The 22,249-nt window shown below is 33.7% G+C and overlaps 1 protein-coding gene across 1 annotated transcript; it reads left to right on the forward strand.

The window, feature by feature from the left end:
• Nucleotides 1–14,093: 14,093 nt before the first annotated feature.
• LOC120352967 lies at nt 14,094–21,973 on the forward strand. The gene is made up of 3 exons (XM_039435328.1): nt 14,094–14,309; nt 14,939–15,399; nt 21,967–21,973. Exons 2-3 carry the CDS (start codon nt 14,948–14,950, stop codon nt 21,971–21,973), a joined length of 459 nt encoding a protein of 152 aa, XP_039291262.1. The 5' UTR covers nt 14,094–14,309; nt 14,939–14,947.
• Nucleotides 21,974–22,249: the final 276 nt, after the last annotated feature.

Below are 22,249 nucleotides of genomic sequence, written 5' to 3' on the forward strand. Positions count from 1 at the left end.
TCAAGGGTGAGCGAGCGTTTAGGCCTCCCGCGATTCCGACAATTGTATTGAATCTTGTAGTGAGTCAATCAGTCTGGTGTACACTCAGCGTCCATGCACGCAGTTACAAAATTTATAGCCTATACACCATTGATTCAGTACAAGATTCACCCTACATATGTGAGGCGAGTAAAATCACGCTCCACAATACATATGACTCACCCTGTATAATTACTAACTATAAATGATTAGCACAAGCCTAGAGCTCATGTGAGCATCACCCATAGAAAAAATTGTTTGACTTTATATTCTGTTTTAAAATAATCAAAATTGAGACTTACTTAGATATCTCTTTGCTGGTAAACCGAATTTTTGAAGACTTCAGCCAGTCTTTGATTACTGCTTCCATGTCTTTTTCTTTTGTATTGGGAAATTTTATCATTAAGAATATTTCTTGACTGGAAAATTGAGAAAAACACACATGTTGCAAACACACAGTCTCTCTCTCTCTTATTATATGAAATATATATTGCTAAAATGAGAGGACTACAACTATAGTTTTTTTCTAAATTGGAATAAGAAATAGAGCTATTAATATAAATAAATGAATCACTTGCTTGTTGAAATGTCTAAATAAAGCCTGCCGCACCAGCAAACAACTGAATAAATTCTATTAGAAAGCAATTAAATGATATGTACTAGGCTACTTCAATTCAAATAAACTATTAAAAATTATTCGAAGTATAAAATGAAGATATCTTATTGTTCGGACTTTATGAATGCTCTCCTTTATTGTCTGGCGTTATGTGGTGGAGGGGGCAATTAAGGGGTGATGCGTAAAGCATAATCGCCGCCAGTTGCCGATTGACAGCCAATCGAATAGCTCACTTCTCGTAATGTCGATTTCTGCAAAGTTGTCACCTGGTCATATGGGACATATATATGAATCATATATTTATCTCATATTGATCAGGATTTTAGAGTTTTAATTTAGAAAAGTTTAATGAACAGTGTTTTTGTCTTTGAACAATTTGTGTCATTGACAGAAAGATTGTTTATTTCATTTTGTTATCAAAATTATTGTAGCTTCTCTTTTGTTTTTGATAACAAACGTGCTCGCTTGTGCGACTGATAAAAATATGTATTTGAAATGACTTCATGTTTGGCATTGACTGAGTTATATTTAATACCCAAAATTTTACTTTTGTGTGGTGTGTGAGTTTGTTCGTTAGGACTGTGAGTAAAGTCCTGCTGTTCTGGTGAAGGGGATAGATTTTGTTCTTGTTTTATAATACAGTTTTCCTGTCACAGATCGGGCAGTTTAAAGAGAATTGTATTATTGAATAGGAAGGGATCTGAACCCACTTCATTAGATCAGTTTTTTTGATTTTTAATTAATAATTAACGTCGCGTTCAACCAGTGGATGCCAAATTGGGAAGCCATTTTCATAAAGGTAGGTGACTACTGAGTCATTGTTTTAAATTTTTCATAACCACAACAAATGAATCTTCATCAGCAGCAAAGCGAGTAGCCCTTGAAATATTCATCTGTTTATTATTATTTCGTTATTTCTAATAATAATTCTAATTTTGTACAAATAATTTATTGTTTTGTTTTAATTATCAAAAACCTGTACGATCATTTCTTGTTTTTCATTTTCCCACCCTTACATACTCGGTGAAGGCAGATCGTGCTTACATATTTGGTGGAGGCGTCCCTGCTCACATATTTGGTGGAGGCTCAAGGGTTTTTAATCCAGCTTTTAAAATTTGGACTTTTCCGGTTACCTCAGTGAAGATTCAATTTTGTGGTTTCATTTGTTGCTGTGTTGTTGTTGTGATTTATCTTCTCATTTATATTTGTATTATGGAATGAGTGCAGTGGTAGATCTTAGGAAAATTCGTACAAAAGAATTGAATCTTAAAGAAGCGTTGTTTATAGCTCAGCAATATAGATTGTTTGTTTCCCCAAATGCGGATTTAGATTTTTTGAGATCTCATATTAGGATCTTGAAATTGTCGTTGTTACAACCTGAACAGCATTTACTTAGTCAAGAGAAAGCTCTGAATCATATAATAGAAGGGGTCAGGTTATCGAACGAATTAGCGTTACAGCATCCCAATCTTGTCTTTTTAAAGCAGACGTTGAGAAGAAAATTTACTCTGGATTCCTCAGAAGTTAGTAAAAGTGAACAATCTATATCTGGAGACGAGGATTCAAATATTCTTAATAAAACTTTTATTGAAAATAAAGAAAGTGCGGTTCAGACAGACGTTATTATAAAATCGGATACAGTTGGTTCATTTGAAACATTGAATATGGCTGATAAAAAGCGACCTTTCTTAGCTCCACGGATATTATGGAGGAAAGAAATTGGAGGATGTTATAGATTTTTTATTCATTTTGAAAGAGTTTCAAATGCAAATTCGTGGGATGAAAAGGATAAATTACTATATCTACCATTTTACTTAGAAGGCAGTCCTTTGAAATATTTAGATATGATCCAACTCTCGTTGACGGAAGCAAATAGATGGGATTACAAAAATGTTCGATCTGAGCTCAAAAAGTATTATCAGCCTATTCACATGGATAGGTATGAAATGGAGTTGACAAACATAAGAATGAAACCGTGTGAAGCAGCTAGGGAATATATGGCCCAAGTTTTAGGATTGTGCTCAAAGGTTGACCCGCATATGTTGGAAGGTAGGAAAATAAAATATGTATTGGAAGGATTGTTACCTCATATTCAGGATAGGGTAATAATGCTGCCCAACGAATCCATCGATGAAAGAAATTAACAGCGTTTTGATTTTGAATTTTCTCAATACATAGTGGAAGATAGAGTAGGTCTAGGCAAAGCTTCAATAGTTCAACGGGATTCATATGATCATCACATTATGCAGATAAGTAGAAATGTGGATAAATTCATTGCGGAAAAAGAATTATCGGGGAGAAGATTCAATGACAGCAATACGAGTGGCAATGAAAATAATAGGTCGTATGGGAACAGATTCAACAATGGTATTGAGAAGAGTCAAAGGTTTAATAGAAATAGGTATGAAGGAAATAGGTTTGAAGGGCATAGGGTTGAAGGAAATAGGTTTGAAGGAAATAGATTTGAAGGGAATAGGTTTGATCGAAGAAATAGGAATGATAGAGATGGAGATATTCATCACAAAGAAAATATCAAGTTTCAAAGAAGATGGTGTGCGATATGTGAGACCACGATGCATACGACAGCTGAATGCAGGTTTAATTTGAGAAACAAAAAAATGGAAGATGATTTTTTTTGTCATATATGCAATGCCAAAAATCATTCCACTATGTCGTGTAGGTACAATGGGAGAAAGAATGACTCAAAAAACTTGTAGCGGGGGCTCAGTTCTCGGCAACAGAGTATAGGGGCCCCTTTTCACGTAACAAACGTGATGAATTGCAAGAATCGGATGTAAAAGACATCGATGATGATAATAATAATAATACTAAATCAGGTGTAACAGAAACGTCATTTAAAAATGGGATATTGTGTGTTGAGGATTCAAAACCTATAGGTAATACCATAGTGGAAACAAATATGAGTATGGATCATGTTGAGGATGGTGATAGTCAGAAATTTATTAGTTATTCAAATTCATTGTTGAGTAAGAATCATAAAACGCCGATATCAATTCAAGGAATATCTTGCGAGGAAAATATAAGATATTATTAGATACGGGTTCAAGTGTCTCACTCGTTAATCATGAATTGATTGATCATTGTCAAGGTCAGTCATTGTTTGAAACAGACGTCATTCTCACAGCCGCGAATGGGTTACCAGTTAAGTCATTGGGCAAGGTTTGTTTTGATTTTCAAGTTGATGGCGTCAATGTCACTTGGGAATGTTTTGTAGTGAGATCATTGTCCATACAGTTAGGCCTCTTTCACACGATAGGAGACGTGCAACTTGAACACTGAACAGTGTTCACGTTTTTTTGTCGAAGTACATTGAGTCAAATCGTGTCTTTCACATGGTGACTCCTATCCAGGAACCTCGTTTTGTCACGTCTTTTCCCCTCGAGGCAAGCAGAGGCAAGATCTAACAACTAAGCTGACGTTTGCTCAAAGTATATGACTCATCACTTTTTCTCAAAGTCTAACTCCCTTAAAAATATAGATAGAAGATTTCTGATTTCGGATTTGGATTCAGCGACCCCAAATTCTTTAAAGCATAAGTCCCGTTTTCGAAAATATCCAAAAACAAGGAAGTTATGGCTGTTTTTAATAAAGCTTTCTATTATCATATAATTATACGGTAAAAACGAACAGGTACTGTACTATACAGTACGTAAGTACTGTAGCTATTATAATACAACTTACACTGTATTCGTGTAGGAAATTTGGTAGGTTATTTATCTTGATTTCTGAAAATACCCCAAAATAAGGGAGTAAGATAACTTTGAAAAACCAAAGTTTTCCTGCCGATTGAAGAAACATTGAAAATTAGTCTAAGACATATTATGTCTTAGAATAAAAGCGTGGAACAAATATCAGATCACTATTCAAGCTATCAAGCTTTTCATAAATTTATTCGTCTCCTCATGGCAGAAGGTTTGCGCCCAACGTTTTCACTTAAACATTTCTATGATTAAATTGTGATAGAGAACATTATCGTATTGATCTTCTGAATCCAGTTACATGTACATCGATTTTCGTAAAATTGATTTTTTTACCGTTCCTATGAATTCTAAGAATTCTTTGAATTGTTTATACAGGTTCATCACAGGCCAGGTTGGTCTGAGCTATTCATGACTTTTTTCAGTATGCATTATCAACTCAGCAGTTCTAATACACAGACATCACTACTTGGAATGCCATGACATTTTCTATTCTTTCAATTCCTATTATTACCATGGATCGATTTAGATCAGCACAATGTTTATACTGTATGTTCATAATAGATTTTTCTGATTGTAAAAAGAAATAGTCAATAATTGCTGGGAATTTAAAGTGATATTCAACGATTTGAACCTGATAAATTGGATTGTTGAATGACAATTGAAATTCAGTGAATTTTACTGTACAACATTCCTTTTCCTCCTATTTTATTGGGTGATGAGTGGAGATGATTTATGATTTCATATTTGGATTCATCTTTTCATAGTTCAATGTTTTTTTGGAAAACTAGAACTTTTAAAAATTAAAAATGTTTATGTATAAACTTTTCAGATGTTCAAAAACTTCTTAAAACCTTTGCCCGCCCCTTTGTGAGGCAGGAGTATTATTATCTTAGTACATACTATATAATCATATGATAATGGAAAGCTATATTAAAAACAGCTATAACTCCCTTGTTTTCGGGTATTTTTGAAAATGGGACTTACGCTTTAAAGAATTTGGGATCGCTGAATCCAAATCCAAAATCAGAAATCTTCTATCTATATTTTTAAGGAAGTTAGACTTTGAGAAAAAGTGATGAGTCATATACTTTGAGCAAACATCGGCGGAGTTTTTAGATCTGTCGGCTTATTCGTAAGATCCCCATGTGAAAGTACAGGAGAGCTGCAAAATATGAAATATGATCTTCCGTAATATGATATTCCAGGAGCGAGGTCTCTGCCGTGTGAAACTGGCCTTAGGCCTCTTTCACACAATAGGAGACGTGCAACTTGAACACTGAACAGTGTTCTCGTTTTTTTGTCGAAGTACATTGAGTCAAATCGTGTCTTTCACATGGTGACTCCTATCCAGGAACCTCGTTTTGTCACGTCTTTTCCCCTCGAGGCAAGCAGAGGCAAGATCTAACAACTTTGCCGACGGTTCCACAAAGTATGACTCATCACTTTTTTCTCAAAGTCTAACTTCCTTAAAAATATAGATAGAAGATTTCTGATTTCGGATTTGGATTCAGCGACCCCAAATTCTTTAAAGCGTAAGTCCCGTTTTCGAAAATATCCGAAAACAAGGAAGTTATGGCTGTTTTTAATAAAGCTTTCTATTATCATATAATTATACGGTAAAAACGAACAGATACTGTACTATACAGTACGTAAGTACTCTAGCTATTATAATACAACTTACACTGTATTCGTGTAGGAAATTTGGTAGGTTATTTATCTTGATTTCTGAAAATACCCCAAAATAAGGGAGTAAGATAACTTTGAAAAACCAAAGTTTTCCTGCTGATTGAAGAAACATTAAAAATTAGTCTAAGACATATTATGTCTTAGAATAAAAACGTGTAACAAATATCAGATCACTATTCAAGCTATCAAGCTTTTCATAAATTTCATAAGTTTGTGTCGACGGTATATGACATAAAAGGCAAATGCTCGCGCTTGGTCCATAGTTCTAGACTGAGGAATGAGGATTTAGGTCAGCAACTAAAATCGACAAGCCATGATTGTCAATCTTACTCATGATACAAAGCTTTGTACTATGATACATGGTTTTCATTCCGAATCATTCTTTAATAAAAATAAAACAAGATTCCGGTTTCAAAAGCATCAAAGTCGCCAGGCTGGTCTGAGCTATTCATGACTTTTTTCAGTATGCATTATCAACTCAGCAGTTCTAATACACAGACATCACTACTTGGAATGCCATGACATTTTCTATTCTTTCAATTCCTATTATTACCATAGATCGATTCAGATCAGCACAATGTTTATACTGTATGTTCATAATAGATTTTTCTGATTGTAAAAAGAAATAATCAATAATTGCTGGGAATTTAAAGTGATATTCAACGATTTGAACCTGATAAATTGGATTGTTGAATGACAATTGAAATTCAGTGAATTTTACTGTACAACATTCCTTTTCCTCCTATTTTATTGGGTGATGAGTGGAGATGATTTATGATTTCATATTTGGATTCATCTTTTCATAGTTCAATATTTTTTTGGAAAACTAGAACTTTTAAAAATTAAAAATGTTTATGTATAAACTTCTCAGGTGTTCAAAAACTTCTTAAAACCTTTGCCTGTCCCTTTGTGAGGCAGGAGTATTATTATCTTAGTATGTACTATATAATCATATGATAATGGAAAGCTATATTAAAAACAGCTATAACTCCCTTGTTTTTGGGTATTTTTGAAAATGGGACTTACGCTTTAAAGAATTTGGGGTTGCTGAATCCAAATCCGAAATCAGAAATCTTCTATCTATATTTTTAAGGAAGTTGGACTTTGAGAAAAAGTGATGAGTCATAGGTTTGAGCAAACGTTGGCATAGTTGTTAGATCTGTCGGCTTATTCGTAAGATCCCCATGTGAAAGTACAGGAGAGCTGCAAAATATGAAATATGATCTTCCGTAATATGATATTCCAGGAGCGAGGTCTCTGCCGTGTGAAACTGGCCTTATTGTTGGGTGTTGATTTTTTGTCTCGACATGGAGTCCGTTTAAATTTTCAAAAACAAGAGATGAAGATTCTTCTAAACAATAACAGTATTGTTGTTCCATTTTCAGTACATGATGAAATTGCGAAGACGAATTTAATTCAAGTTAAAATGGATGAGCAGGTTGTTGTAAAACCGAAAGAGATATTAAATATTGATGTTCATGTTGATAAGCAAATTAATGAGGACAGTAAATTATCATTCAAGTTAAATAAATCAGAGTTGGATATTATTTATGTAGATAAATACAGTGAAAATGAGAGATACACATTAAAAATTCACAATTTGGCTGAGTCAGTAGTTCAGTTGTTGGATCGGCAAGTGATAGGCGATGCTACGATTTCGCAGTCAACTGATGACGCTGGGCTTTTGCGAGCGGATGAAAGTAGGACAATGATTAGTAAAGATGTATTTTTAAAAGACTATATCAAATTGAGTTCAGGTGAAGAAAAACATTTTTCTACGTTAGAGTCGAATTATGTGACCAGCGGTTTTAAAAATCGCAAAATTTATTTTATTGATAAGGAGTCATTAATTGGTTTCGTATCGCAGAGCAGAGAAGGTCTCAATTTTATTGCTAGCAATGTCGATTCAAATGAGATTATTCTCCAAAATAATGAATGTATTGGGAAATTGATGTATGATAATTCAAGAGAGATGTTATCAGCTCTAGTTAATATAATCGAGCATGTGAGTATCACAGAAAAAGTTTCTATTAATGATAAGTTAGAAAAGTCAGTTCAAAATGAGTTTTATGCATTGGTTAAAGATTTTAAGGATATTTTTGTGAAAGATAAATATGATATTCCGGTGTCAAAACTGCCACCAGTAAAAATTCAATTGATAGACGAGTCTCCAATTTTCTGTTCACCATACAAATTCGCTGCTAGTGAGGAATTACAAGATATTTTAAATGGATTAAAAAAGGCTAATGTGATTGAGGAATGTAGATCAGGTTATGCTTCTCCAGCTTTTCTCGTTAGATATAAGAACAAGCCACCTAGGATGGTGGTCAGTTACAAGAAATTGAATTCAATAATTATCAAAGATAGATATTCATTGCCGAATCCCGGTACAATTTCAGAATCCTTGGCTGGAGCTCAGTTTCTCACAACGTTAGATTTGAGATCAGCTTTTTATTCTATGCCTATAGAGGAAAAATCTCAACATTTGACGGCTTTCACGACGCCATTGGGTTTATATAAGTTCAAGAAACTACCTCAGGGGTTGGCTATAAGTCCCAATACGTTTCAACGAGAGGTCACGCGTATCTTCAGTGATAAGTTATATAAGAGTATGTTTTTATATATAGATGATCTATATATATTTTCAGCAACGGTGGAAGAGCACATTAACTAAAGTCACTGAGCTAAGGAGATTTTTGGGAGCAGTGTCTTACTATCGTAAATTTATCCCATGTCTATCTAAAAGAGCATATGTGTTGACGCAGTTAACTAAGAAAGATAAAGGGTTTGAGTGGTTAGAAAGTCACCAACAAGTGTTTGAGGAGTTGAAAAATTGTATTATATCGAGTCCAGTTTTAGTTCATTATTGTGATAATCGGGAAACTTTCTTATACACAGATGCATGTTCTGTGGGGATTGCTGGGTGTTTGAGTCAGAAATTAGAGGACGGTACTATCCATCCAGTTTCATTTGTTTCAAGAAGATTAACTAAGAGTGAATCAAATTGGTCGGCCACTGAGCTTGAATTATTGGCAGTCACGTATTCAGTTATGCATTTCAGATCTTGGCTTCTAAACAAACAGTTTACTGTTGTAACGGATCACTGTAGTTTACAGTATTACAGAAATATCAAGAAACCAAGTTCACGTTTAGCAAAAATGGTTACTAAATTGGTTCAGTTTGATTTCAATATTCATTATCAACCAGGCAAGACATTACAATTGGTTGACGCTTTGTCTAGGGCGCCAGGGGAAAAGGTTATTGAGAACATTTTTTTTTTTTGAATTCTCTTTTGTCATTACGAGCGAAGAAATAACTTCTCTACAGAATCAACTTATTAGAGATGATGCGCAAGAATCCGCTAACATGATTACTAGTATAAATATAGGATTATTGCAAAAACAGGATCCGTTTTTGAAAAAGATATATGATGCTTTGTTGGATTTAGAGTCAGCGGAGAGAACTATTGCACGAAAAGCTAGAAATTATGTTTTAAGAGATGACATATTGTACTACAAGGAAGCACAGGTCAAAAGCACAGCCTTATTTTTGTTGGTCGTTCCTGAGAGTTTGGTGACAACTGTATTGAAACAATATCATGATTCTTTGCAGTTCGGGGGAGATTTAGGGATAGATAAAACGTTGTCTAAAATCAAGGATAGGTATTATTGGCCTACTGTCAGGAAAGATGTAGTTGAGTATGTGAAATCATGTGAAGTTTGTCAAAAGGCAAAGGTGTCGAGGTTGAAACCGGCTGGGTTTTTGAAACCCATAACAATTTCAGGTGAGCCTTTTCATACAATCTGTATAGATGCAGTTGGTCCAATATCGAAAAGTAATAATTGCCAGTATATTTTGGTAGCGGTAGATAGGACGACGAGATTCGCATTCTGTAAACCAGTGTACACTATTGATGCTAAGAATACTGCTAAGTTCATTTTAGATTTTGCGTCTTTATATGGATTACCTAAAGTTATTCACGCAGATAATGGGTCAAATTTTCGAGCTGAAATTTTCAAGGATTTTTGTGTGTCATTGGGAGTAGAGCAGAAGTTTGGTTCTGCTTATATGCCTTCCACTCAGGGTGTAACAGAGCGGTATAATGACACTTTAGTAACTATGTTGCGATGTTACGTATCTGGTGATCAGTCTAATTGGGCGAGCTGTATTAGGCATGTATGTTTTTCTTATAATATAGCAGTTCAAGATTCAATTGGGTTTTCGCCGTATTACTTGGTGTTTGGATTCGTTCCTAGAAGTCCTGTGGATATTGCTTTCCTTCCTTCTTCTATTTGTAGGGATAGGTTAGAGGAGTTAAAATCGTTAGCAAAGGTCTGTGAGAGATTACCAGAGATATTAAGAGAAGTGCAGGAAAAACAAAAAGATAGTTTTGATAAAAGCCATAGATTAGTAGCTTTCAATAAAGGAGATAAAGTTTTACTTTCATATCCTAGGTTTCAGGCTGATACTTGTAAAAAATTTAATAATCCTTTTCATGGGCCTTTTGTGGTATCAAGGAAGTTATCTGATTTAAACTATGAAGTGTTATTAGAAAAGCGGGGAAAGATTGTTCCAGAGACTATTCATGTAAGGAGAATGAAACTTTTTCATGAACGGAAGTCATAGCAAGGTGTGGAAAAGTGGAAAAAATTTTATTTCAATCATTATACCATAATAATGTCGTCTGTAATCTAGATATTGAGTTTTTTTCCATTGGGATGATAGTCATGTTACAGGTGAGTTAAATTTTGGGATTTTATGATTTTTTTCCACTGAGCTTGTAGGTAGTGATAATTTCAATCGTTTATGTCCAATAAAATTTTTCGATTAGGGCAGTAGTTTTCAAGTTGGGTATTTTCAATAATTTTCAAAAATTTTCCTTTTGGGGTTTTGTGTTTTTTTTCTTCATAAGTATAAAGTTTTGTTTTAGTATTTTGAAACATATTCTGGAAATTCAATGTAATTCACTGAACGAATCTGTTGTGAAGGAAGTTTTTCAAACGACGATTTTGATAGCGTTCGATATTGATTGACTCCTACTAAATTTTTGCTCTACTGGCTGCCAAGAGGCGAAATTATCTAAAAATTCAGAAATCTCCAGTTCATGGAAAACAATTTTGTGATTTTTCGATTTTTTTGGGGGGAATCTTATTTTTTAGGATGAGTACATTCAACTTTGTTCTGTGAAAAATTTTGTTTAGGGCAAAGGGTTTTGAGGTTTTTCATATTATAGTTTTTGTTGGTGACCTTGTATTGTAACAAAACATTTTTTTTTTTTTGAATTTAAAGATGAATTTTAGGTCATTCGCTTGCATTTCTAGAATGGGATAGGATATGTGAAGTAGATATTTTTGAGATATTTGAGGGTTCGTGAGTTATTTCAATATGTAGTAAATTTTCGGCTACAGTCAGACACGGATTTTGAATTTCGCGCGTTTCTGCTGAATGGTTATCTACTGATTTTGAATTTCGCGCGTTTTTGCTAAATGATTATCTGCTATTTTTCTATGGTTTATGTTTATTTTGGTTTCATGATATTTGATGGATAGTTGTATTCTACATATATTGGATTTTGGATTTCAGTTATAAGTGGTATTCGTTTATTCAGATGAGTTTTTTTTACGATTTATGATGGTTATTTGTTCATTGCAATGATTTTGTGATAAATCATATTAGTGATAATGACATTCATTTGTACTATAATTTTTAATGTTTTGATAATAATATGATTCTTTAGCTGCAAGTAAGGTTATATACACCTTGGATTACAGAATATTCATTCAGCTTACTTTGTTGATTCGGATTGCTGGATTGATTACTTTTTTTCCGTAATAATTTCAGTACATAGTGAAGATCAAGGTGTTATTAATCATTTTTAATAATAAAATCATAATATCTTGATTTTTTTTTATATCACATTTCAAACACCAAATAAATAATAGCGTTTTTTTTTTTTTGTAACAGCGCTAGCAGACTAATGTTTTCCTCGCTTAGTCTATAATAGCTGCTGGTGATGAATTCAATATTGTTGTCTGATTACAAGGTATGTGGCGTATCTTGATTGTTAGTCTAGAAATTTCAGACAAATTCGGAAAAAGTCGATTTTCGAAAAAAAATTTATTGCAGTTTCATATTTTCTTAGCATAGATTTCAGCATTGCGATACTTATAATTTTGTTCAGGCCTAAGGGTTCTGAGATATTTCACTTTAGAATTTTGGCCCTTTGGATTTCATATTTCATTATATTAAGGTTATGAATAAGTTTTATTGAAATATTTTCAAGGGTTATTAAAAGTAGATATTTTGTTGATAGATTTCATGAATTAAATATTTGAATTTGTTGTCATAAGGTATTGATAATTAAGGTTTAATGGTGATAGTCATTTTTTTAAGTCGTATTTTTTGAAGTTATGTGCTATATTAAAGTCCCTAAGAGAATTTTTGTAAATATTATTCGTAATTATTTATCATTTCATCATTGTTTATCAGAATTGATTATAATATTTATGGATTTATCATCCAGTGGTTGAATAATAGGATTATATTTTATTTATTTGATCTGTTTTCGATGGGGTCTTATGATTTAAGCCTATAATTATAAGTCCTCGTAAAATTTTATTAAAATATTATTACTGATTATTGTTGCTGGAGGTAAAGTCCATATTTTTCAATGGTAATATAGACCAAACTTATTGTTCATGGGTTATAATAAACGGTTATAGGGGAATTTTTTAGTTATGGATAGCAGAGTTTCAGTTTTATACGTTTATATCTTTGAATTGTTTTTCGTTTTATAATTTTTTCTCAGTATAAAGTAATGATTACTATATTCTTGATTATATTTCATGATAATATTTGAGTTTCATTGTGTCATGGTTCTAAGATTAATGGTTTTGAGTAGGAAAATTTTTCTTTTGGCACAATAGGTTGAGTTTAGGGCTTATTATTATGGTTGAGTTTTTATTTTCAGAAGTGATTTTTGGTAATCATTGTAGAACCATGTTTTACGATATAGAATCAGTTATTATAGAAGAGGGTTATTTATTCCATGGTTACATATTTGTAATTTTAGGGTACAGTTACCTATGAAAGTTGGTATTTGGCTGGGTTTTACATTTAATTTCACCAGTTGCATTATTGATTCTGTATTGATTTTACAGTTATGATTAACCATGCTATATTTCATAGTCATTATAATTATATCTCAGTTATTTCAAATTATGGTTATTCCAGGAAAATGAACAGGAAATATGGTTGATGGATAGTTTACCATTTTATGATAACCAAATGGTCATGTTTCATTCACATAATTACATATTCTGATTACATGTTACATTTTTGTAATATAACATTCTCACTGATATAACTTTCTTTTTTTTCTCGATAAATCATGGTACGTTTTAATATTTGGTGCCACGAAAAAGTACAGTAATGTAATTCATTGTTTTGTTTTTTTTTGCGTTTGTACTGATGTGACCTACGTTAAAGAAAGTGCAATTGTCACATATTTTTGTTTAGTTGTCAATCTTGTTATTCATATCCAGGGCAAGGTCGTTCATTGAGTGACAAACGTTATTGATACTTTTAAACGTTCACTGATAGAAATTCATAATGAAGCTGTTATAAGACAATTATATTTTTGATGGATGAATATTTTATTCACATTTATTTTGACTTGAATTTTTTTCTCAATAAAAATATAACTAGAGTATAAGTTTCTTATATTCTGAGGATTTATTGTATGATTGTGATTTTGTTTTCATATGACTCATATATTGTTCTGATTTCAGAATTGTTCCAGTATAAATATAGGCCTATGCACTTCTAATAAATTGTATCATTTCTAGGTTCCTGATTAATAATATATGATAACCAGCCAGTCCAGTTGTTAATTGTAATATTCACATCGAGTTTGTTAATATTATTGTAAACGTTTCTCTTGATTTTTTTATTACGATTCATTTGTGGTTGCTTCAAAGTAGAGTTTTTTTGTTTGTAAGAGGTTCTGTTATGCATAAACATGGCAATTATGGTACATTTTGCTTCATTTCTCATTCTCACGACTTTCACGGCGCAACTGGAGGCAGTCAGGGTCTTCGCGGGAGTTTTCTACAAGGAGCTACGTCACGCTGTAGTGTATGAATCATCAGATCCACTAACATACGAGGTAGATTTCCTGGCAGCTCAGCTCGACATCTTGCAGGCGGAAAGGGTGTTCTGGCCTAACTGTCAACAAGAGGATTGCAGTTTAGCGGATGCGGTAGAAGTTTTGTATAATTCTACAAACAGAATTCTTTGCAACAGTCATGCTGCTTTCAACTCTTCAATTCGTTTGGGAACTCAAGCTTCATGAAAAACCAGAGCGATCGATGTTGTCGGCGATTTTCTTCATTTTTGCTGTGCAGTAGCAACGGATGGTGAACTTCATAAGCTGGAATTCAACGAAAAACATGTAGCTGATCACCTCAACGCATTCCAAGGGTTGGTTGCAGACGACCACAAAGATTTAACTCGGACTTCTCGCAACTTGAGGCAGTTTGCTGGAAATTTTTCTCAGCAATTTCACGATGCATATAGCAAATTAACAGACAGTATGAGATTATTCGTACAACAGAATGTATCAGAGGAAAAAACACTGTTCACAAACCAGTTATTAACTTACATTTTTCACCTCTACTCACATGTAAATATTTTATCACGGCAGGAATTCATAAATACTGCGAAGGAACGCTGTGATAAAAAGCTTTTACCCTTTTCGCTGGTACACCCCAATTTATTACGTTCAGATCTCTTCAGATTGGAGAAAGGATATAAGTCGAAAGGACACCAGTTAGCTATACCTCTATCGGATTTGCAGCGATATTTTGATCTTCCACTTACGACTTGTGTGGTGAAGGAGAACTCCATGGTGCTTAGCTTAAAAGTACCGTTGGTCAGCATCGGCGGACAGTTTCAATTGCACAAGTATGTGAGGACACCTATGTATTTCGATGGCCAGATTTGTCAGCTTCAGCAGCAGGATTTCGTTTTGGCGCGGAGACAGGAGGACGGTGAGATTCAGGTCATCTCGGGAGATCATCTCTCTTCTTGTCGGGCACAGGACGATTTCTTATGCTATCTTCCGTGGTTGGTGCATGGAGGACATATGTCATCGAGATGTATGCATCACTTGTTTGCGGCGACAGAGCTGAAGGACATCCAACAATATTGCAGTTTAAGCTGTCGTCCAGCTAAGCAGGAGTTGGAGATTGTCGAATTTTCGCCTTTGGAGTATATCGTCACAAATATACAGGCCAACACTACAGTCACTTGCGAGGGAGGTTTGTTTCATCATTTTCAACCTACTCCGGGAGCAATGTATGTGGTTTTACCCTGTCATTGCGAGATTTCGGTCGGCGGGAGAATAATGGTGAGAAAGACTTTTCCGTGTGATGCAAATGTTGATAAACAACCTCAGGTTCTCCATTACTTACCTTTGCATTGGGTTAAGTTTAATTCGTTAAAAATTGATGTTTTGCAACCGCATTTCAATCCTAATTTTGTTAATTTTAGCGAAATTTTAAAAACTGATATATATATAAAGGTTCCGGAATTTACAGTTCAAGACGTAATATCGTCAGATATATTTCACAAAGTAGATCTTCCAAATTCTTGGGGAGATGTTGTAAATTCCTCTAGTTTTGTTTTTTATATATTATTTGGCTGGTTAGGGTTTTTAACTTCATTCTGTGCATATTTAGGCATCAAGTTGTATGTGTGTAAATTATCTGCTGTAACGGTAGCGCAACCTAAGATACATATAATCGATAGTTAAGAGTTATATAGTTGCTTTTTGATGGATTAACTGTTTTATTGTTTTCTCTCTTGACTATATAGTTGTGAGTCATATGTACTGTGATGAATCTTTTAAATAGACCTCATGAGAAGAGAGAAAATTGTGATTACCTTTTTAAAATGAAAGAATTTGCTAAAGGAATAGTTAGCGACCGAGCGATAAAGCTTACTTATCAGTAACTGTATATTAGATAAGAGTACCGTTCTGTACTGAATATTTTCTAGAAAAATTATTCAATAAAATTATAATTATTTTGCAAATAAAGCACGAATTATTTACGAATTGCTCATTGAATTTGAGGTTACACTTTGTTTACTATCGATCAGATGTTTAAAGCAGCCTGAACACAGCTGACTGATTCAAAGTATTGTCAAATGTCATGCCGGTTTTCATGCAAGGTAAAATATCATTCCTAAAAATTATAAAACTATCAATAAAGGACCAAGAATTTCAAATAAAAAATAAAATGTATGTATTATCGTTGAAATTATTTATTATTTAAGAAATATATTATATGTCAGGTCTTATTGTAACTAACTAGGTCATAGCATGAAATTATATTATTGATAAAATGGCAGAAATTAATTATAACAGTCCCAAACCTAATAAAAATTGTATGAGAATATTAATTTATTAATGATTAATTCAACTGAACCACATGGCAATTAAATCTCTTTGGCAAGCCTAAGCCAATCATAGTGCATAGAAATAGCACCAAAAAGGTGATCGTTTGAAAGCAACACATGTTATTCTACTATCAGACAACAACCCTGCCTTATCATATACGCTAGCACATGTACATTGTATGAGAGGAACTATGTCTATAAGATTAAGCAGTTTTAAGAATTACATAAATTGAATTATTATTGTAATTAAAGGAATTATATTCTACTGCTTGCCACTGACGTCATGTCTACGTCACAAGCGTTCTACCAATGGCAAATTTTCATGCAAATTATTACATCGAGATTCTGAGAAGAAAGGTCTAGCCAAGAAGCTTAGAGGAAAAAGACAGCACTTCCCTTTTGAAATCCTCACCGTTCAGATCTCTTTATAGTTACCAAGACCTATTTGTAAAATTTTCGTTCGATTTTATATGTTCTATTTGTGAGCCGATATTTTAGGCCAATCTGTTTGTTATTTGTAAATTTATTTTCATCAATCGATAAATTTAAAAGTTTAAAGTAAATTATCCCTTAATTAATTCGGTGAAGGAGATATTTAAATTAAAATTCCACACGTGCTGAAACCGAAGCCTGGACCCGCTGCCGATCAAACGATTTTTGATCTAAAGAAGAAAACCACGACCGCCAAGGAATTTCACGTGAGTTATAAGTTTAACGGGGCCCCAATCTACGCTTCGAAAATATTTCAGTGCAGAAAGATATAAAATTTTCTTCGTTAAATTATTGGCCACGCCGACAAGCGCTTTTAGTTATTAAGAGCCTAGAATTTATTCCTATTGAATTTATAAGAACTTGTAGTTGATTAGCTATCCTCCGCTGCCAGAACCACGACCCCGAGCAATTTTAAAATATTTTATAATTCATTTTTCACTATTTTTTCAAAACTGTTAAATTTTATCAATTGTAAAAATTCTGTTGAATCACGCATGGTATCATGCAAGCACAAGAACATTTTTAACTCTTTTTGTCAATGCTAAATTATTATCAACCTGTAAATCAAATTCTGAATCTGCACTGTATGATCATATATTTTATTATAATATATTCCAGTTTTGTTAATTCGTTTTCTGAGTTCGATTATTTCTTAAGCCTGTCAATTATTGTGTCTGATACGTTCTATATCATCAAGAACCGATCGAATACGATCATTGAAATAATTGAATTAAGCTGGATATTGGAACAGGTCTAAGTGGATGTAGCGAGTGGGGTCAGATCGAGATATTTATTCTTTATCCTTACCTGCTCATATATCAGCTTTTATCTGTTACCAACCTCGACTTAGGAGCGAACACATCGATTGTACAGCAGATGCAGCCAGAGATCATATAAATTCCTACAATAGAGCTTAAAACCCGACAAGACTCTGTTCTCGAAGTATATTCTGAACGATATTTGGTCCAAATACCGTATTTTAATCCTTCAGAACTTATTAGAGACGCAGTCCCGTAAATTATCTACATCGGGATTTTTGCTCGACCTGTATGATTTTGTATGCTCATTCTTCACAGGTAATAATTTTAAGGTATCCGTATTCAGTGTTTAGCGTCCGCTACACTACTTATAAAAATTTCATCATTATACAATCTGTCATTAGAAGAATCAAGGGTGAGCGAGTGTTTAGGCCTCCCGCGATTCCGACAATTGTATTGAATCTTGTAGTGAGTCAATCAGTCTGGTGTACACTCAGCGTCCACACACGCATTGCAAAATTTATAGCCTCTACACCATTGATTCAGTACAAGATTCACTCTACATGTGTGAAGCCGTTAAAAAACGCACCACATGATTTGCCGGTCCAACGTGAAGCATTTCAATATAGCACTACATGATTTGGCAAATCTCTCTACATATGTGAGGCGAGTAAAAAATACCGCTCCACAGTACTTATAAAGTTTTTTTCTTCTTCGATTTTAATTGCAGCTTTTGAAGTAGTTCAATGTTGATTCACAAATAAATATATTGTCAATTGAGATTTTCTTTTCATAATAAGTTGAATGTCCATGTATATTAATGTGTATAATATTGAAAGTTAGTTTCATATTTAATCAATGTTATTGTGCAGCATAGTTTCATTTTGATTTTGATTTGAATGTTTGTAATTTAGTTTGAGTAACCTACCTTTCTATGTAAATGTTTGATTTCAATGTATAGTAGCATTATCAAGTCAATCAGGCACACGTTTTTTTTTTTTTTGTTCCCCTCTTGACTACAGACTCAGGGACGAGTCTTTCAGCGGGATGGGTGATGTGTCACCTGGTCATATGGGACATATATATGAATCATATATTTATCTCATATTGATCAGGATTTTAGAGTTTTAATTTAGAAAAGTTTGATGAACAGTGTTTTTGTCTTTGAACAATTTGTGTCATCGACAGAAAGATTGTTTATTCCATTTTGTTATCAAAATTATTGTAGCTTCTCTTTTGTTTTTTATAACAAACGTGCTCGCTTGTGTGACTGATAAAAATATGTATTTGAAATGGCTTCATGTTTGGCATTGACTGAGTTATATTTAATACCCAAAATTTTACTTTTGTGTGGTGTGTGAGTTCGTTCGTTAGGACTGTGAGTAAAGTCCGGCTGTTCTGGTGAAGGGGATAGATTTTGTTCTTGTTTTATAATACAGTTTTCCTGTCACAGTTCGGGCAGTTTAAAGAGAATTGTATTATTGAAGAGGAAGGGATCTGAACCCACTTCATTAGATCAGTTTTTTTGATTTTTAATTAATAATTAACGTCGCGTTCAACCAGTGGATGCCAAATTGGGAAGCCATTTTCATAAAGGTAGGTGACTACTGAGTCATTGTTTCAAATTTTTCATAACCACAACAAATGAATCTTCACTAGCAGCAAAGCGAGTAGCCCTTGAAATATTCATCTGTTTATTATTATTTCGTTATTTCTAATTATAATTCTAATTTTGTACAAATAATTTATTGTTTCATTTTTATTATCAAAAACCTGTACGATCATTTCTTGTTTTTCATTTTCCCACCCTTACATACTCGGTGAAGGCAGATCGTGCTTACATATTTGGTGGAGGCGTTCCTGCTCACAAAGTGATCTATTGATTATTTATTGTGATTTATTACAAGTGTCGTCTCGTCTCGTATCGTGATCTGGACCAGGGATCCTGGAAGCAAGGAGGATTTGGACATGAAGGTAGGCCTATGTTATTGTGCACTTAGCCATTTTAATTGTTCAACTTGCTACCCGACGCCAGACAACCCAAAAGTTCTCGATGTAATATTGATACAGTCCACAAACCAGAGTGCTGTTTTGAGCCAGCCTCTGTCGAATAAACATTGGTCCAACCATCCGGGATAGATTTGTTAATCGAATTTGAATAGGACATAAGTTTGAAATATCGTCTAATAGGTTTGTCGTTTTTATGCCTATTTTATTCTTGGTTTTTCTGTGTATATGGCTTGTTTTTGTCGTCATGGATGAATATACGCTTTATTTGTGGTATTCCTAATAAATTTGGGCTCAATTTAAGTTGGAATTTGAGTAGAACAAGTAATATTTTCGTAAATAATTGTGTCGTAGCTTTATTGCGTAAGATTGTTGCATTGGCGCCACAAGGCTGGACGGGCAAGTTCGTGTCGATAAGTAGAGAAAGACTTATACGTCGTCTAGCTGTAACAGTAACTGGAACTGTTACTTTTTTCAAAGGATACTTGCAGTTATTTGCATTGATTATTGTCGTTACTTCGTTATTAATATCAGATATTGTTTGTTCCAAGAGTATCGATACGGTATTATTAGCCTTGTAACCAATCATTTCTACCGAGCATAAGTTGAAATGCTGGCTTGGCTTGTATGATTAGATAAGCTAGCCATTGTTCATTACACTAGTCTACTTCATTGTGTCGCCTGCTCTCGTGTTTTCCCTCTTATTCTTGTTTGGCTCTTTGTCTTACTCTCTCTCTTGACGAGCGCTCACTGTTATCGCCTTACTATGGGTGTTATCGAAGACATGACGTTTCAAAGAGATGCATTAATTTGTAGAGTAAAACGGATTAATGAAATTGCCGAAGCTGTCGAAAAGGATCCAAAAAATAAAAAAATGAAGAGTTTATTGAAAGTCATGGGTGAGCATATCAATCACCACCAGGTGGAGTTCAATGATATAATAGATAAGATGCAGAGCTACTATAACAAACAAAATCCTCGATTGGAAACAAATGAACTTGAAAATTTGATGAGTTTTTTTTCAATGTCAAGGCTATTCTCGAAACCTTACCATCCACTAAAACAAATTTGAATATTAGTTCTTCCAATGTAGCTTCTTCACCTACAACTGGAAATATCTCGTCAGTAGCCCTACCTAAGCTTCCTTTAATGACTTTTGACGGCGATTTGAAAATTTGGAGTCAATTTAAAGATTTATTCGAAGCCATGGTTCATAATAATGGTCAAATTGCTGACATACAAAAACATATGTATCTTCAGTCTGTACTGCGAGGCGATGCACTGTCAGTCATTTCTGTAGTCCCATTGACAAGTGATCATTATGCTGAGGCATGGAATTATTATTGAATCGCTACAATGACTCTTACAAGCTGACTGACGCATACTTGCAAGCAATTTTTATATGCCAGCAGTTAATAAGCAACCAGACTCGCTAGGAAAATTCATCACTCATTTAGCTGAGTATATTGCAGCACTAAAACCAATTGGTCATGCAGTTAATGACTGGTCGATTCCGTTATTATTTGTCTTACGTAAAAACTGACTGAAGAATTGAGAGAGAAGTGGCAGAGACTGCTAAGAAGTGGAACAGTATCCGATTTGAAAACTTCCAAATATTTTTGAATAATGAAGCTGTTATTTTAGAGGCTACTAAATCCACTGATTTATTTGGATCATCTACATCGTCAGAAGCCTCCTCACATAAGCAGTTTGGGAAATCGAAACCCACTATGGGAAATTACAAGGCTTCAGCTATGATTGTTAAATCGAAATCGGGCGAGCTGAAATGTATTGAATGTTATTTGCTTTTACTGATCGGTTTTATTTTATTTATTATTGTCTATTGTATGTATTGTATCTGTGCAATTTATTGTATGTTTCTCTAATGTGAATTGTGACTTGGCTATATGTAACTTATATGTTCAACTGGCCCAATTCATACATCCATATTAGGTTTTTTCTTCATGACAAAGAACTGTCTCTAGGCGAATAAAATTTATTTGAGATGGAATCCATTATTACTAATAATTAATCTTGTAACATATATACCGAAGCAACTTGAATCACAGCTACTCAAAGTACTATATAGAAGGAGGCAGTAAAGGAAAATTAGCAACCATGCGGTCATTTTTATCAACGATTATCAACGCTTTTTCAGATACAAACGTTCTTTATTCTTAAAATAAATTTTGTTTATTTTTTTAAGGTCATAAACTCTCAATTAATTGCAAAAAAAGATAGAAGATGACTGATTGAGGTACAAGGTACAAAACTAAGCTCCTTTCATAGGATGCATTAACAGAGACTTACTTTTAAGTAAAAAGAAATTAAAACTACAAAATATTTACATTGCAAGCACATCCCCTTTTTTCATGTCTGTATTGACCAGACCAATATGGAAAAGTGGAGTTTCATCTTGATGAGATTTTATCAGCTGCTCCATAGGCCTACTGTACATAAAAAATTTGCATTCATCACATTCCAAAAGC

This window comes from Nilaparvata lugens, chromosome 9 (assembly GCF_014356525.2).
Source record: "Nilaparvata lugens isolate BPH chromosome 9, ASM1435652v1, whole genome shotgun sequence".
NCBI lineage: Eukaryota > Metazoa > Arthropoda > Insecta > Hemiptera > Delphacidae > Nilaparvata > Nilaparvata lugens.